The sequence below is a fragment of the Coenobita brevimanus genome, chromosome 3 (assembly GCF_032717465.1).
Source record: "Coenobita brevimanus isolate Jiangsu-jjx chromosome 3, ASM3271746v2, whole genome shotgun sequence".
Classification (NCBI taxonomy): domain Eukaryota; kingdom Metazoa; phylum Arthropoda; class Malacostraca; order Decapoda; family Coenobitidae; genus Coenobita; species Coenobita brevimanus.
Window position 1 is genome coordinate 18,917,923 of NC_136956.1, and position 17,908 is coordinate 18,935,830.

General features: G+C 42.5%; 1 protein-coding gene across 1 annotated transcript; it reads left to right on the forward strand.

Annotated features, from left to right (window-relative positions):
* The first annotated feature begins 1,477 nt into the window (after positions 1-1,477).
* LOC145393345 (esterase FE4-like) lies at positions 1,478-17,721 on the forward strand. Its single transcript, XM_080267447.1, has 6 exons — positions 1,478-1,666; positions 14,075-14,227; positions 15,097-15,247; positions 16,040-16,225; positions 17,323-17,516; positions 17,695-17,721. The coding sequence occupies exons 1-6, from the start codon at positions 1,478-1,480 to the stop codon at positions 17,719-17,721; spliced, it is 900 nt and encodes a 299-aa protein (XP_080123573.1).
* Positions 17,722-17,908: the final 187 nt, after the last annotated feature.

Sequence of the window (17,908 nt, forward strand, 5' to 3'; positions counted from 1 at the left end):
TTAATACAATTTTCTGTGTATCTTTTTCTATAGCCAGATGCCATAATCCCGTAAGGGGTGGCTGTTTGTCTTTTAGTTGTTTTAAGGGGAGGGGCACTAACCCTCCACCAACCCACTTGTTGACACGTAGGGAACACGTATGGGTTGGCTATATGACTACCATCCATCGTAGTAAATGTTTTCCTGGCTTACAGAAAACTATTAGGCTTGTTACTCAATGTAAAACCACTGAAAATGAAAAGGAGTAATAAAAAGTGACAGAAAGATGGGAGAAATAGAAAGAGGATTATAGACATAAATAAGAATGATAAAGGTGCAAATTAGCAGAGAAGACATTAAAGATAGTGAAAAGGAGCCTCAGGTTTATTAGGAAGAATCTTACTAACTGGCAGTATGAAGTGGAACTCCAAGCTGTAGTAAGGCATAAATAAATGAATAAAACTCTATAGCCACACTTGACAGTTCTCTCCCAGGCTCCTCGGGATGACAAAAAGTAGAGAGAGCCAGGACCACCACATAGGTAAAAATAAATAAATAAATAAATAAACAGACAAGATACATGCTGTTACCCCTAACAGGAAGGCAAAGTCAAATAAGGGCACTGTATACTCTACAGCCAAATCACACAAAACAGGAATAATTACATCAGGCTGGGGTTTCGGTTGTGAGGCAGTCTAAATAATTTGTTATTCTGTGTGTGTGTGTTTTTGTTTGTTTGTTTTTTTTTTTTTTTTTTTTTTCACGAGAACGGTAATAGATATCTGTCTAGTTCTGTTTGCATTAGGTCGGGGTGTGTCAAGGGAGTGTCAGAAAAAACAAGTTGGCCATTGCAATAACGAAGGGACGATGGGAAATTGACGGAAATTGCAATATGCAAAAATAATTTTTTCTGACACTTTGGTCAGAATTGGTCATTGTGTGCTCAGTAACGGTATTACAGAAACAAAAGATAATGGTATTTGCAAGGATTTTGTTGCTATGGAAAGGCTATTAATTATTCCCCCAGTTTCTTGTGTGCAAGCACCAGTCTGTTTATACTGTGTGTATGGGGGTCATACTAACTAACAGCCATACACCAAAATAAAATAAAATAAGAGAGCGACATGTCATAAGGTGATCCATACTGTTAGTAAAACAAACAGACTGGTCTGATTGCAAGACAGTCGGATCTGCACCACCATATAGCATTCTGAACTCTGACAGAAAGGCTCTGCAACACAACAAAAAACAGTGATGAAAGTATTGATAATTTTGGAGAATGATAAGGGTGGTTACAGTGCTGATAACCAACACCGCCCTCTGATTATTTTTTCATACCAAACGAATCAAGATGAGAATACTAACGATGATAATGATAATGTTACTCGTAATTATCACGTTAATGATAGTTGTCGTCGTGATAGGAAGAGGTGGTAATTTGATAATTACAAAAATAATGTCCCTTCCTCGTATCTCTGACAGACTGTAAGAAGCCAAAATGCGAACCTTCCTGACGACGATGATGATGGTTGTGGTGGTGCTGGGTAAGGTGGAAGAGGCCCCTGTAGTGAAGACTGAGGGAGGACTGGTGAAGGGTGTGGTGGAGAGAACAGTGAATGGAGCCCCCTTCTGGTCCTATCGTGCCATTCCTTTCGCCCAGCCTCCTGTCGGTAACTTAAGGTTCAAGGTAAGTGGGAGTAGATTTTTTGTCCCCGGAAGATGAACAGAGGAAAAAAATAAAGAAAAAAGGGTAATTCCAATATATGTGACACATTTACCCAAACAGCTACACTTATCTGTTGATCTAGTACCTGAAATAACCTAATTACTATTCACCAGTCAATAACATGCCTAACCTAACCTAACTTTAAACCAACCTGACTTAATCCTATCTCTTTGTCAGACTTACGCCACCTCAGCTATGCTAATACTCCAACTACTGGGATCCCATAGCTCACTGAATATGATCTTACCTAACTTAATCGAAACTGAACTAACATTACTTAATCGTGCAATACTCATTCTCTCTCAGTAACTTAGGAATGGAGTAGGGAATAAAAGATTTTATTTATTGATCCCACAGTCGACGTAATGTTGGCTACTCTTGCCCGAAAATGAGGTTGGAAATGGTCAGGTTAGGCAGTGGCGTATCCAGGATTTTTGCCAGAGGGGGCAAACACTTGGAATATTTTCCCAAAATATGTCACCACAAAATTTCCTAGATTTGATGCCTTATGTCATCAGAAATAAATTTACATCATTACTGTCGCATTTGTTCCAATGTCATAAAGAAAAACTATCTTTTCCCCACATATTCACAACTTTCTTGGAGTAACCTCAAGTAAACAGTTAATAATCCTTTCAGAGGAGAGATGTGTAAAAACACTCAGAACATAATGTTACCAGAAGTCTACTCTTTCATTAGAGAGAAAAAGGAAACACCAGCAATAAATCAGAAGGCACTGGAGTTTCCATAGCAAAGTCATCTGCTTGTCACTAGTATCACTAGTCATCATGGTCACTCTCGTACATGGTATTATTGTCGATACATGCATTCTGACTTCCGTCCGTTCTACCTCAAAATAATATTTTTTCTCTGTACCATAAATTTCTTGTGCAATTTTAGTACTGAAAAAGCCACATCAACACTATACTCTTAGAGCATCATTTACCTGGTGTCTTTATCTCTCTGTACATATAAAGAAGTACAGCTATTTTGGGTAATAACCTACGAAATTATGATGAAATTACCACACATCGGCACCACCTACCATACGAGAGGCAGTGGCGTCCATACTATCTGTTTATATTCGGAAATAAACCCTGTATTTTGATTGGCTGCTGGACGAAAAATGGCATGAGAGGCCAGTGAAAACTGGAGATCTGGCGTGAGTGTCCCGAACACACACTTCTCCACATTCGTATCGCTTTTTTCTATTTTCATTTGCAGTTTTGTATTTCTCTCTCTCTCTCTCTCTCTCTCTCTCTCTCTCTCTCTCTCTCTCTCTCTCTCTCTCTCTCTCTCTCTCTCTCCACTTAGCACGTGTGTAAATTAATATTCGCTGCCTCACCCACTCCCAATTTGGTATTCTGTTTCTTACTACTGCTGTGGTGGTAACCAGTATATATTCTGTTTTCCACTACTTATTCTTTTAGTTTGATTCTCACTGGCTCAAGACAGACCTAAGTAAATACATCTGGTGGGCTTAACCTCTCTTAATCCTTGACTCAGGTGACCACTCGAACTGCCCCGCTCAGCAGGGAATGATTTTCATATCACCTGAACTGTACTGTACTGCATAGAAAGGATTTTTCCATTAAGGGGAAAAAAAAAAAAAAAAGGCGTTAAGCTCTTCATCCTGAAAATTCTCACCTAGAATAGTGGGGGGAACAAAAGCTACTCTGTTCCCTAGGCTCCAAAAAGTGTGTGCGTAGGGGGGGGAGGGGGATGTCCCCCTGTCTCCCACTCAAACGAGGCCACTGGCACACATATTTATATCTGCATGCCTTCTAAAATGTAGTCTAAGGTGATCAAAATGGCTTCATGCATTCTTCAAAAATTCTGCTTTTTTCAGCTGTTTGTAACAATAATTGTGGAGTGTTTGTTTGCAACTGGCTACAGGGTGAGAGGATATGGCTGCAGGTGCTGAGGGGAGAGGAAGGCCATTTTTACACCTCATCAGGATTCAAGTGCAAAACACTATTAGAGCTCTAATATTAACCACATAATCTAAGGTAATAGGGGAAATTGTTAAGTTATAACTGGTAATTTTTTCCTCGAGGGTTTTATTATATTTAGTCAAGCTTTCAACTTCAAAGGAAATTATTGCTCCCACAAATATTTTTGGAAACAGATAATATTGTTTAATATGCAAGTGGAGAAATTAGGAAAACTGTATTGTCATACAAGAACTATGCCAAAAATCCCTTTCAGCATTTCCCCAAAATTTTCCCAGGGGAGGGCAGATTGGGGGGCCCTCCCCCCCCAGTGGCTACGTGTATGACCCCAGTGGCTACGTGTATGAGGTTAGGTCAGGTGGAGATAGATAAAGTTATTGAATTTTGGGAAAAAGGAAAGAAGTGATTAGGTTAAGTAAGGTAAGGTTAGACAGGGTTATGTTAGATTAGGTTAGATATGGTAAGATTGCGTATGGTCATGATAGATGATTCAGCAAGGTAAAACAGAACTGGACATGGTTACATTACTGAGCAGTATTATTACGTATGAACTTGGCGCCGCAAGGGGTAGGCCATATGGTGCCTAAAAAAGAAAGCTATAACCTACATGCAACCACAAAATCAATATCTGATTCCAAAGAAAATCGTCTATATAATAGAAAAAATAATCAGTTAACTATAGCAGGTGGGGGAGGCCCTCTTCAGAAAACCAAACTTGTCTGCTGGATAGCCAGAGGTTCCTCCAAGCATGGAAAATACTAAGCACCATCTGCCCCCCAGTGCCTAACGAAAACCTCTGACGCAAGTCCCCCAGACTCAGACGCCCAACCAGCAAGTGACAGACAGTAAGGGGAACCAGGCAGTCATCACAATGCAGGTGAGTCCCACCACACATCAAGAAACCAATGGTAAACCGTGAATGCCCAGTGCAAAGCCGGCCAACAGCCATCTCCAGTCACCAAAGATTGGAGGGGAGGACTCCCGGCACGACCACCCCCTGAGAAATCTCCTTTAATTTATTATTAACTACGACAACCCACTGCTTTTGCCAACAGGTACAAATCACAGACTTCAAGGAAAGCGTCATGCTGGTAGCAGGAAGTGGGTAGTTGGCAGAGGATCGTTGAAAAGACGCGGCTTTTGCTAATGTATCCGCCCTTCATTGTCCTCCACACCAACAAGCGCAGGTACCCATCAAAATTTGACTATTTTACCTCAACACTGAATCAGGAATAGCCACTCAAGGACGACAAATACCAGTGGATAAGGTGAATTAAAAGACTCAAGGGCCAATAGGGCTCCTTGAGAGTCACGGAAAATCGTAAAAGAAGCCTCTTTTTGTACTAAAATCAATTTATAAACAAAAACAACAACAGTCATTTCCTCAGTAAGAGCACAAACATCAAGAAGAAGACTTCCTTCCCTCACACAATTTGGGAACGCCAAACCAGATCAAACTCCTATGTCTATCATCGAACCATCTGTATATACCGGGACATTGCCTCTATGAGTGGATGAATGTTCCAAAACTAACTGATGGAGAACCTGACCACTGATGAAGACTTGTTACCTTCAAAATCTCTGCAGACCTGAACCTCATGAAAGAACCATGGAGCAATCTTTGCGACCCGAAGAGCGTGGACAGACAATGTAGAGACCTAAATACCCCATAATTTCCCTGACCCTGTACCGAAAGAACTGCTGAATGCGAGGTGAGAATCATAATACTGAAAATATTACTGCAGTGACACACAAGTAGGTGTAGGTGAGTCCAGCATACGTCTCACACGATTCCAGCAACGACTGATTAATGAATTGCCCTCCAGGTCTAAAGGAGATTGGCCAGCCTCCACCAACAAGCTAGGAATCGGGAAGGACCTGGAAGCACCAGCAGCAAGTCGCAAAAGAGCATGATGCACAGGATCGAGAACACTTTGGAGTTTTCTCAGTCGTTGCTTAAAAAGAGAGTTGTACTCGAGGAAACTCTCCCCATCATGTAGTGTACTGTCTTGGTGCAACTTTTCCTGAGCCACTACAGGCTATGATGCCTCAACGAGATATTATATTATTTGCCAAACAACAGGTATGGGTTGAACTTCCTGCTGGCCTTCATAGTTGACTGGTTTCGTTTTCCTTTTTTTTTTTTTTTTTTTTTTTTTTTTTTTTTTGATGGCCTGCTTTCATAAACGATTTTTTTCCCCCTGAAAGTTGCCCCCCCCGTCCCAAAAAAAGGCACCAAGTCGAAGATCACTAGCCTGCACATTAATGTCGAATGGCAGAGGGGTTGGTGAATTGGTTAAAAAAAGCTGTTATGACATAAACCCCTTGGTGTACCTAAAGCTAGTATGCAACTATACAAGAAGACTACAACCTCTACTTTTTTGAAGGTAGGGATATTTTCAGTGGCTACCGGGTTTATGAGATCCGTCGAATCCATGGTTAACACCAAGGCCTCAAGAAAGTGGTTCCCTGTACGTCATGTATATCTAAACGCTTTCAGCTTCGGTTTAACTACATGCACATTAAAGAATGTATGCTGGAGACAACCTAAATGTGAATCCCCCTTTATGGTACAGCACAATCGTATAGTCCAGTTTACAGAGACCTTTCAAGAGAGTTTCTGCATGCATTTGCTGAAGTAAGAGTCTATGCACAGTATCTGCTCGTAAACTGTATTTTGATGTGTCTCCTCATCTAGTTTCTAACTTCTCTAGATGAATACCGCCTTGTACTGCTTTATCGTCGCGAACTAGCTTATATATCCTGGTGATCTGTTATGTAATTCCACCAGGAAGGAACATTGTTAGGGATCAGACAAAATGTGTTCCATCCACAGCACTATCCGAGCTGGACTGGAAGTGGAGGTATCAACCCAATCCTCTCTCTAAACCACTAGGACGGGACCCACAATTCCATGACTTAGATTATGACACTGAAAGAGCAACTGGATATAGTGAGCCACATCTTCATTAACATCAAGCCGTCTGTGGAAGTGAAACCCATCTGTTTTGTTACTGGTGCTCCTAGGCCCATTGCTCAAATTTGACGTCATACAAAACATACATAAATAGCGTTATAAGAGAGTGAAGTCATGACTTTTGTTCGATGAGGAGGACACATTATAAGTTACCCTAGCCGCTGGAACGGTATAAGCTGATCTCGATTACTTTATCATGGTTTAGTGAAGCCTCAGACATATGGGGAAGCGTTTATCGATTCCACAGTGTGATGCTTCTCCATAACAACAATAATATTATCACTGCTCGCCTCTTTTCTGCACAGTACAAACCATCTTTCTTGTGCTGTCCACCAACTTTTGGCAAAATACATTAACTAGTATATGATACTCTGCTGTTCACGTGAGAACTAGAAATTTCAAAGATAGATGGAGAGATGTGGAATAAACCAGGGTGTCAGATATGTAGGATAAACCAGGGTGTCAAATATGTAGGATAAACCAGGGTGTCAAATATTTGGGAACAACCAGGGTGTCAAATATGTGGGATAAACCAGGGTGTCAGATATGTGGGATAAACCAAGGTGTCAAACATCTGGGATAAGCCAGGGTGTCAAATATGTGGGATAAACCATGTCACGGGGTTTTTGTAGATTTTTATATTGAAGAATGCTTTACAATGTTACTTGTCAATATTAACAAAGAATTGACTTGTGAAAATCAAGCAATGATTACTTTATGCCGGCTTACTTCGCTGATTCTCTAAGGACTAGAATTTATTTACTTCCTGAGCAGTACACAGCAGAGACTAATTACTCAAAAATGCTTTTTGTTAGTACTGCTAGCCTCACGAGAAAGTGACTCCACCCCTGACAATCAGTAACTAATGCTATGAATGATAAGCAGGTTCTTGCTGGTGCATTAACTTCAAGTTGCACAACGGATTTAAGTTAATAAAAAGGACTGGCCTAAGTACCAATTATGAATAATGCAAAGCGCTTATGCAAACTAGGAGCGATAAGTGAAATACGCTTAATGTGGAAAAATAAAACATGAGTTTACATTACATTAAGCTTAAGAAAAAGAACTCTTAACTTATTGATTACAATGAGTTAAATTTAGGTTACACGTTTCAAAATGAATCCAAAATAAGGAGAACACGCTCACTCGCTCACTCAAAAGCTAAACATAAACCTAGGAAAGACAAAAGGAAAATATTTATCAATGGAGGGGGGCCAAACGAGTAGTCTGGGAGTCTGCGCGATGAACACCAGATGCTGCTATTCAATAGACCCTCCTCGCCAATTCACTGCTGGGTGGAGATCTCAGGAGCTTGCTGTACAATGACGGCACTGCTTCACGCTGGAGCACAACAATCCTTATCTCACAACGATCCACAACTGACTGAATTCAAACAAGAGGGGCGAGGGCTGAGGCCAGCCGCTAACTGTTAACGGCTAAGAAAGTGAACGAAACATGCTCATAATAAATCACTCAGCGGAAGCACTAATGTCGCGCGCAAGGACAATCACTTATGACACAGTGAAAAATTGTTCTGAAAACACTCCCGATTGGGTGAATACATGGCGGTTGACTGAGTGATACTTCCTGGGATTCCATTAGAATTCACGGTTTCCCACCAAAGTTCAATGTCACGAGTTTATTTAGATAGAGAATCGTGCCAACTCGTGACATTATGCCCCATCAAAATCAACATTTTTTTGTTTCCTTCAGGAATTTTTTTTTTTCAATTTACATACATATAAATCCTAATTCAGTCACACAAGATTCACACTGTGGTGTGTGTGTGCTACCCTGCTACAGGAGAAAGTCACAGTTGCCAGTGGTGAAAAAACCTCGTATTTACGTAAATAGAAACAAGCTTGAGGAAAAAACTCTGTGACGACGGTGAAAAATCCTGTACTCAGGTCAAACTGAGCGAAAAGTTCACTACATTTACATTAACAGCTATTTATGTAGCGTGATGTATGTAATACATGGTGTAGGTGTGACAGTTGTGGTGTAACTGTACCTACGTGTAAAATTACATAATGCAAATCAATAGTAAATGATGATGATGAGGCAGAAAAGAAGAGGTGGCAGCATGCATCAGGGATGATCAGCTGTTCTGCACGACAATGCTGCACCCGCCAGCTGCACCTGCGAAAGGAATCAAGGTGGAGCATCAAAAGTGTCATTTCTCTCTCTCTCTCTCTCTCTCTGCCTAGCAATCAGTACTTATGTTATTATTAACCAGGAAACGTAGTTTTTGGATTTACAAATCTCTCAGAACGCTTGTAGTTTACTGATTAACGCTTATTTACCAGGAAATGTACCAGTTCTTGAATTTACAAATCTCTGAGAACGGGCAATTTACTAGTTAACCTAACATTATTAACCAGGAAACGTGCCAGTTCTTGAATTTACAGAATTCTTAGAACAGACAGTTTACTGGTTAACCTAACACTACACTTACGATTAATGACAGGAAGCTGAGAATTGCTACGTAATCTCGGGCAGGTCACGTTTTAACACCTACCGTGGGTGTGAACACTCATGTGGATAATGTGCATTCTCCGGGAATCCTCAGAGAGACCCACAGCTCGAGACGTTCCACAAGGTAATTCATACACAGCCTCGGACTGTCTCTGCGGGGTTCTTGAACTTCCCCCTTAACTTATGGTATACATGTATGTACAGGCCCTGGACATACTGTGTTCTGTGGGGCCAACGGGCGAGATGTCAGGTCTAAACCCACTTCACCACTGCCCTCTCTTCAACTGCCTCAGAGATTACGGGTGTGGTTTCAAACGGTACAGGAAGGAAATGTCCCTGATTGGTGTTACATGGACACACATTGCAGGTACGCACAAAACTGTCTATTTCTCGTCCCATCCCTGGCCAGAAAAAGTCAGCTCGGATACAGCTCTGGGTTTTCTTTTTGCCCATGTGACCTCCTGAGGCTGAACAAGGACCCCATTCTGACACTGCTAGGTTGTACTAGGCAGGAACGACAGACTGCAGTCGAACCTCGCCCTCGGGTGTTCGTGATTCACGGTACAGCCGTCCTTGTTTGCGAAGGAACTTGGCTTGACCTCCCCATGAATACTTTATCACTCTACCTTTTTGTTTCTTTCGCACGGCAGCAAGTGTCGGGTCAGAATGTTGTTCTTGAACAACAACTTGGCTACACATCAGATCTTGCGGTGATTCATTGGTCACCGGGATGACACAGTTTGGAGCATCAGCCATGGCTCATGTTACTGCAGCCGAAGTCTGAGTAGCGTCATCTTCAGTGCAACTATACTTGGCACCGGAAATATTGCCTATGATAAAGTCAAATAAAGGTTCTGGCATGACAACTGCGACTGTCATACCAGTGTAAAATGGAGATGCCACCTGGATACATGCCTCAGAGAACAATCTCACTGATCCATCAATAAGCTTAGCTTGGATCTGTCAATCTGTGTACTCCTCAGGCCGAACTAGACTGCCTGACAGAGCAACCTGAGGAACCATTGTCTCTCAGGACCTTCACAGGAATGTCTCCCACAAACCCTGGCTGAACAAGGAAGGCACTGTCACCTGTGGGAGGGCCTGTGGAGGAAGCAGCCAGCCACTGATTAGGCTGCTGAATATATGATGTGGCAAACATGGTGCCCTGAGAATTTGATACCTGAGGGGACGTACTCGCTGTCTGGGGAGATGGAGCGTTGACCTCCTGTGGCAGAGTGTTCACTGTCGCTGGGGGACTAGAGAACTGTGAGGGAGTACCCGTACTGCTAGGGATGACACCACTGTGCTGCTGCTGAGGAATGAAGGCTGCGTTCGCCTCCTGCCTCCGAGGGGATGGTGCTGAAAAGGACAGTCCCGACAGTCGGTTGCGTGGCTGATACTGCTGCTGGTTATGGTACTTATTGTACTGCTTCCACTCAGGTTTCTGAGTATTTTGCCCCTGGTCCTTCTTCTGCAGTTTTGGACCTTGGCAATTATTCTGAGAACGGCCTTGTTGCTGGGGTTCAGTCTGAGACGGTTTCCCAGATTTATCAGCTTTCCTGTTCCAGGTATGCTGCTTACGAGTTTGATACCCGTATGCTGTGAAGAATGCATCAGCCTTCTCCACCACTTGTCTGGCATCCTTTACCTGGGAGATCTTAAGCTGAACCATAAGTTTGGCAGGCCACGACTTTTCTAGCTGCGTGCACAGCATAAGGTCAATTATCCCCTCACTCGTGGAAGGAGTTTCATCTTTCTGCATCCACTCATCTAAGTAAGCAGTAAGCCGGTCAAGGAACTGAACGGCAGTCTCTTTTTCCTGTAAACGCGCCCTCATGAACTGACTCTTGGCGTCTTCAACTGTGAGACCGTATGCTTTGACAAGTGCAGCCTTCATCATCTCATACGTGAGATTGTCTCCACGAATTCTGTGGAGAATATCGAGGGCAGGGCCCTCAAACAGGCTAAGAAACTGAAGCCGCTTAGCTGCCTCATCCAGCTGGTAAAGCTGAGCCATGTCTTCAAAACGAGCTATGTATGGCTCGATTCGCTCGCCATCCTTGCATGGAGGAAGCTTGATGTGTGGGGTCGCTATAATATGTACAGGGATAGCGCTCGTGGAGCTTGGGCCAGCTGCACCAGATGTGTCTGAAGCCAAGGAATCTCGCTTGAGCTTCAACATTTCAAGTTCATGTTTTTTGCATGCTTCTCGCTAGGCACATTTGTGTTCTTGTTCTCTCTCGTTGTTCTAACTCGAGCTCGCGTTGTTTTTGCTCGTGTTTGCGCTCTTTCTCTCGTTGTTCTAACTCGAGTTCGCATTGTTTTTGCTCGTATTCGCGTTGTTAGTCGTTCGTGTTCATGTTGTTCTTGCTCTTGTTCGTGTTGGATTCTACGCTCTTCACGAGCATCATTTTCGAGGTGCTGCTCGTAACTAAACCGAGAGGGGACATACTCTTTAACTTTTTTGGGGTCGCTAAGCCCCATATCTCTAGCTTCCTGTACATAGACGTTGGTAGACATGATGCTAAGTCAATCTAAGTGAACTAGAGACCAAGTACTGACTGCTATTTTGCAGGGAAAGATGCCAATAATCAAGAATAAAGAATATAGGCACAGGTTAGTGGTGACCAGTTTTATATAGTTAAACTGGTAAAGAAAGAAAATTAAAGAAACAACTGACTGTGAAAACTATTATGCAAAATTAATAGACCTGAATCAATACTCACCAGTAAAATAGTGTCCTTAGACTTTAATGATAAATACCTAAGTATGAGTGAGTAAGTATTATTTCGTGAATAACTTTAGAGCTAGGAGTCAATATCCTAGAATGAGGTCGCCAGATGTCACGGGGGTTTTGTAGATTTTTATACTGAAGAATGCTTTACAATGTTGCTTGTCAATATTAACAAAGAATTGACTTGTGAAAATGAAGCAATGATTACTTTATGCCGGCTTACTTCGCCGATTCTCTAAGGACGAGAATTTATTTAATTTCTGAGCAGTACACAGCAGAGACTAATTACTCACAAATGTTGTTTGTTAGTACTGCTAGCCTCACGAGAAAGTGACTCCACCCCTGACAATCAATAACTAATGCTATGAATGATAAGCAGGTTCTTGCTGGTGCATTAACTTCAAGTTGCACAATGGATTTAAGTTAATAAAAAGGACTTGCCTAAGTACCAGTTATGAATAATGCAAAGCGTTTATGCAAACTAGGAGCGATAAGTGAAATAAGCTTAATGTGGAGAAATAAAACACGAGTTTACATTACATTAAGCTCAAGAAAAAGAACTTTTAATTTATTTATTACAATGAGTTAAATTTACATTACATGTTTCAAAATGAATCCGAAATAAGGAGAACACACTCACTTGCTCACTCAAAAGCTAACCTTAAACCTAGGAAAAACGAAAGGAAAATACTGGTCGATGGAGGGGGCCAGACGAGTAGTCTGGGCATCTGCCCAATGAACACCAGACGCTGCTATTCAATAGACCCTCTTCGCCAATTCACCGCTGTTTGGAGATCTTAGGAGCTCGCTGTACAATGACGGCACTGCTTCACGCTGGAGCACAACAGTCCTTATCTCACGACAATCCATGACTGACTGAATTCAAAGAGGTGGGGCGAGGGCTGAGGCCAGCCGCTAACTGCTAACGGCTAAGAAAGTGAGCGAAACACGCCCATAATAAATCACTCAGCGGAACCGCTAATGTCACGCGCAAGGACGATCACTTATGACACAGTGAAAAATTGTTCTGAAAACACTCACGATCGGGTGAATACGTGGCGGTTGACTGAGTGATACTGGGATTCCACTAGAATTCGCGGTTTCCCACCAAAGTTCAATGTCACAAGTTTATTTAGATAGAGAATCGCGCCAACTCGTGACAAACCAGAGTGTCAAATATATGGGATAAACCAAGGTGTCAAATATGTGGGATAAGCCAGGGTGTCAAATATGTGGGATAGACCAGGGTGTCAAATGCGGGATAAACCAGGGTGTCAAGTATGTGAGATAAACCAGGGTGTCAAATTTGTGGGATAAACCAGGGTGTCAAATATGTGGGATAAACCAGGGTGTCATGTATGTGGGATAAACCAGGGTATGGCAGTCTTCATCTCACTCCTAGTTCGTAAGCTAAGGAAGCTTCCTGACACCAATTCCTAATTGACTTATTTTACTTATTACACTTTGCTATCTCTGTGTTACTCGTAGCTCACAAGGATCCCTATTCTCGTCAGTTAATGGAGCTCCGTAACACCTCTTCCTCAGTGACTTATTGTGCTTATTACACCTTGTTATCCCAGTGTCAAATGAATCATTCTTATATCACAGTACTTCACATATAAAGTGCAAAGTTTTATAAACTCGCCGTATCCAAAGATAAATCGTTAAGGAAGAGGTGTTAGGGAGCTTCCTTAACCGGCAAGACTACCGGTCAAGAACTCATCACCAGCGTTGATGATGACGATGATGATTGATAATGATGTTGGAAGATTAATGACTTTAATGATTGTGATAATGAAGGATGATTGATGATGATGGATAATGGATAATGATGATGATGATAGTGATGATGATGATAATGATGATGGATAATGGTGATGAGTGATTGATGAAAATGGATGATTGATGATAATGAATGATTGATGTTGATGGATGATAATGATGATGGATGATGATGGTGATGGCGATGGCGATGGATGATTGATGATGATGGATGATTGATGATGGTGGATGATTGATGATGGTGGATGAAGTTAATGATAATGAGAATGATGATGATAAGTATTGATGATGATAACAATGTATGACTGATGACGATGGGTGTTTAATTATGATGGCTGATGATGATGATGATGGTTGATTGATGACGATGGTGATGCTGGATGATTGATAATGGCTGATAATAATGATGGTGATGATGATGATGATGTCCTTATTCTTTCTGCTTCCAGCCCCCCGTTGCCAGTCAGGGGTGGGAGGGAGTGAGGGACGGCGCCAAAGACCCAGAAATGTGCATCCAAGTGCCCTTCCTTGACCCGACTGGCACATCACTAAAGACAATAGGCTCAGAGGACTGTCTTTACCTCAACGTCTTCACTCCTGAAGTGCGTTTTATTTTCAGTATTATTATACCTTCTCTCCGTTTTATTTGCCTTCCTTCTATTGTCTTTATTTTCAAAGTGCCATCGTATTTTTATCGGAAGAGTTTGATAGACAAGCTCAAGTCATTTATATGTACCTTTCTTTAACTTCAATGTTTTTGCTTGTAAGTAAAGGATATTATCTGGACTGGAAGGGATAGAGGTCGCCTTATTTAGCTAATTAACTTCAGTGAGATTTGTTAAGCTAAATGAACTTGTCTTGAGACTAAGATTTAACTAAGCATGACATCATTTTGCTGACGAGGTCAAACTGGCACCAAATGCTTTATGACTGGCAAAAATTTATCTGTCTACTGCCAGACACTTTAATCCCATGAGGGGTGGCCACAAACAACTGGCCTCCTTGTCGCTCTGTCCCCTGCCATTTGTCAGTCCTTTCTCCACCTCACACTCCCCGCTCTCATATATTTCATCATTCCATCCATTCTCAGCCTTAATCTACCCCTCCCCCTCTCCTCCTCCACCTCAGTTATATACACTCTTCTAGTCAGTCCTTCAATCTCTATCCTCCCCACATGGCCAAACTATCTCAGATCATTTCTCTTAACGATTTCATTCACTTCCACGTCACCACCACAATGTTCGTTTACTTCCTCATTTGTCCGTCTGTCTTTCTGTTGAATTCTTTGATGCTCCTTTACTTCCGCATTTGTCTATTTTTCCTTAGAACTTCCCTTTCATGCTTCTTTACCTCCTCATTTGTCTGTCTTTCCACTGAACTCCCCGTTGATGCTCCTTTACTTCATTTGTCTGTGTCTTTCTATTTCACTACAGTATCTGAGATAAAATGACTTCTGTTCGCAACATTTCAGGGTGCCAAGGACAGGGCCACAAAACTACCAGTGATGGTGTTTATCCACGGTGGTGCTTTCTTCTGCGGGAGTGCCTCAATGTACGGTCCCTCAGTCCTTCTCGACCATGATATCATCCTGGTGGTGTTGCAGTACCGTTTGGGAGTGATGGGTGAGTGAGGGGCGGGTAGGACGAGTATGAAGGGGATAAGAGGCTTGGCGTGATAAGGCAGAGGGAAAGAGGCGAGTATGATGAGGGATAAAAGGTGTGACCTGAGGGATAGAGGGGAAAAGGCGAGTATGAAGAGAAAAGAGAGTCGTGACTTGAGAGGTAGAGGGAAAGAAACAGCCTGAACAAGACTAAGAGATCTGTTGCTGTCTTCTTTCCTTTGTACTCCTAAGGCTCGTATTCTCGTCTGGGTTGTTAACATTTTTTCCCTACGTTATTTAGGCATAGAATGGCAATGCTAGAAGGAGTTATGTAACAGAGAAAATGCCAGTAAGGTGTAACAAGCAAACTAATTCGCTTAGGAAAAGGTGTTAGGGAGCTTCCTCAACCGCCGAGAATATTGGCGAAGGTGTCTGGTGAGTGAGTAGCTTTGGCATGAGAAGCAAATAGGTCACTGAAAAGTGAACGAGGAGTCAGGTGAGTGGGGTTAGAGAGCGCTGTGTGAGGAAATTCAGGCACCAAAGGCAGTGGGAGGATACAGTAAGGAAGGGATAATGGTGTGAGAGAGGAGAAAGATGAGTGAGGTATGCAGATAGCGTGAGATAGACGACAAGAGTGAGTAGGAGAGAGGCATAGAGGATAGATACTAAAGGAAATAATGTATTAGGATATCAGCTTTATAATCCTCATCAGGTTATTCAGAATAATCAAACTGTTTTCTTCTATACTGTATTCTTGCTTCCAGGAGATACATTAATAAACAATTGATACTGAAACGGTCACTCTCAAAACTAGGGTTCTTGTCGACCGAAGACGATGTACTGCCGGGGAACATGGGAATGCTGGATCAGGTGGCAGGGCTACGGTGGGTGCAGGACAACATTCACCACTTCGGGGGCGACGCTTCTGCAGTCACCATCTTCGGGGAGAGTGCTGGCGGGGGCTCTGTCAGCTTACACCTCCTCTCACCACTCACCAAGGGTACATGACGCTCCTTATAACTGTCTGTTTTAGCCTGTCAAGCAGGAATTTCTCTAATTATCCAATTCCTCCCCCCCCCCCTCACTCCTTTGTTTTTAGCTTTCAAAGAAATTATGTAACCGTTTTGACAAAGTGATCTTGTTGACTTGATGGAAGGCTCAATCAGACAATGAATACTCCAGGTTGGTGCGTTAAGACAGAATAAAATTGTTTGTTCAGCCAGAATAATACACCTGAAGCAAGTGTGTGATTTATGGTTAAGAACCAATGAGGGGATTGTACGGAAGCTAATAATGAGGAGTGATACCCATCCTTGGATACAGTGTGAATGATGCAGGTCTTGTGTCCATATCCTAACTTGACCTTCTTACACTGATACGGATCAAGAATGTGCCGGTTTTTTTTTTGTTAGAATTATTATATTGTTATTTACATTCATTTAGGTTTTTCTCCAGCCGACTCTTGCTAACCAAGGACCAGTCACTGTCCACGTGCATCACCCGCTACTGAGATTTAACATAATACTATAATTTTTCCCTTCTTTGAACGACGATACTCTCTTACTTTATGGTGATAGGAAGAAGAATGACTCTGCACTCCTCCCTTAGTCATTCAACAGCAGTTCTTGTTAGATCGAATCGTTTAGGCTCCAAAATGCGTGGATGTGTTGGCTTTTGTCACCTAATGGCGGCTCCCCATACTGTTCGATTTTTGGCAGCCTCCCTATTCAGTCCCTTATCTCTCGGGCCATGTCTCTTTTATTCGGTCTGCCTCTCGTAACCGTATCCCCGACGTTTACACTTCTCACTCTCCACACCCAAATGTCATCCTCCATCCTCTTAACATGCCCAAACGGTCTCAATCTACCCCTCCTAATGACAGCAACAATGTATTCAAGTTCCATCTTTCCTCTCAACTCTTCCATCGCAATCTTCCCCACCCCCAGGCCTCATATTCAAGGACGCATTACACATCCATTTAATCATTGTCATTTCTGTATGTTTAATCCTACGAATATCCTTTTCCTTTACTGCCTACGTCTCATTAGGTCACTAATTAGGAGCTAAAATGACTACAGCTTTTCTAATCATCGTCAGGTCTGTTCTCCCGAGCCATAGCGCAATCTGGGTCATCTCTCAACCCCTGGGCGCTCGGTGGTTCATTCAGGCAGGTAGCGGAGAAAATTGGACGTGACCTGAGCTGCCCTGACACCACCCACAGCCCAGCCCTCCTGACCTGCCTCCAGAAAGCCCCTGCAGATGACCTGGCAGCTTACATCAATGACATCAAGGTGACTTACTCTTGTTGCCACGAATCGATTTTATCCATTTCTCGATCGATTTCAAGAGTTTTATTATGCCCTGAGGCACGTTGGATTGATTTCCCTCTGGTTTTTGTGTGTAAATTATAATTGCATGTGGTTAGTTGCTCGCCAGCCACACGCACATTGATGGTCAATTTTTCGCCAGATATTGGGAACCCTCTACAGGTCGTAGCACTGGGTGGAATGAGCTGAAATTTCACATGGAGATGCCCGGTATGTCAGAGCAGGTCCACGTCATTAAAATCGACGGTGAAGACTTGGCCGTTAAGTGTTTGTCTCTACTGTTGTCTCTAATGTTGTCTCTACTGTTGATGGTGATACTGTTGTTCCACCTTGACAGAAGTTCGGGCTGCAACCTA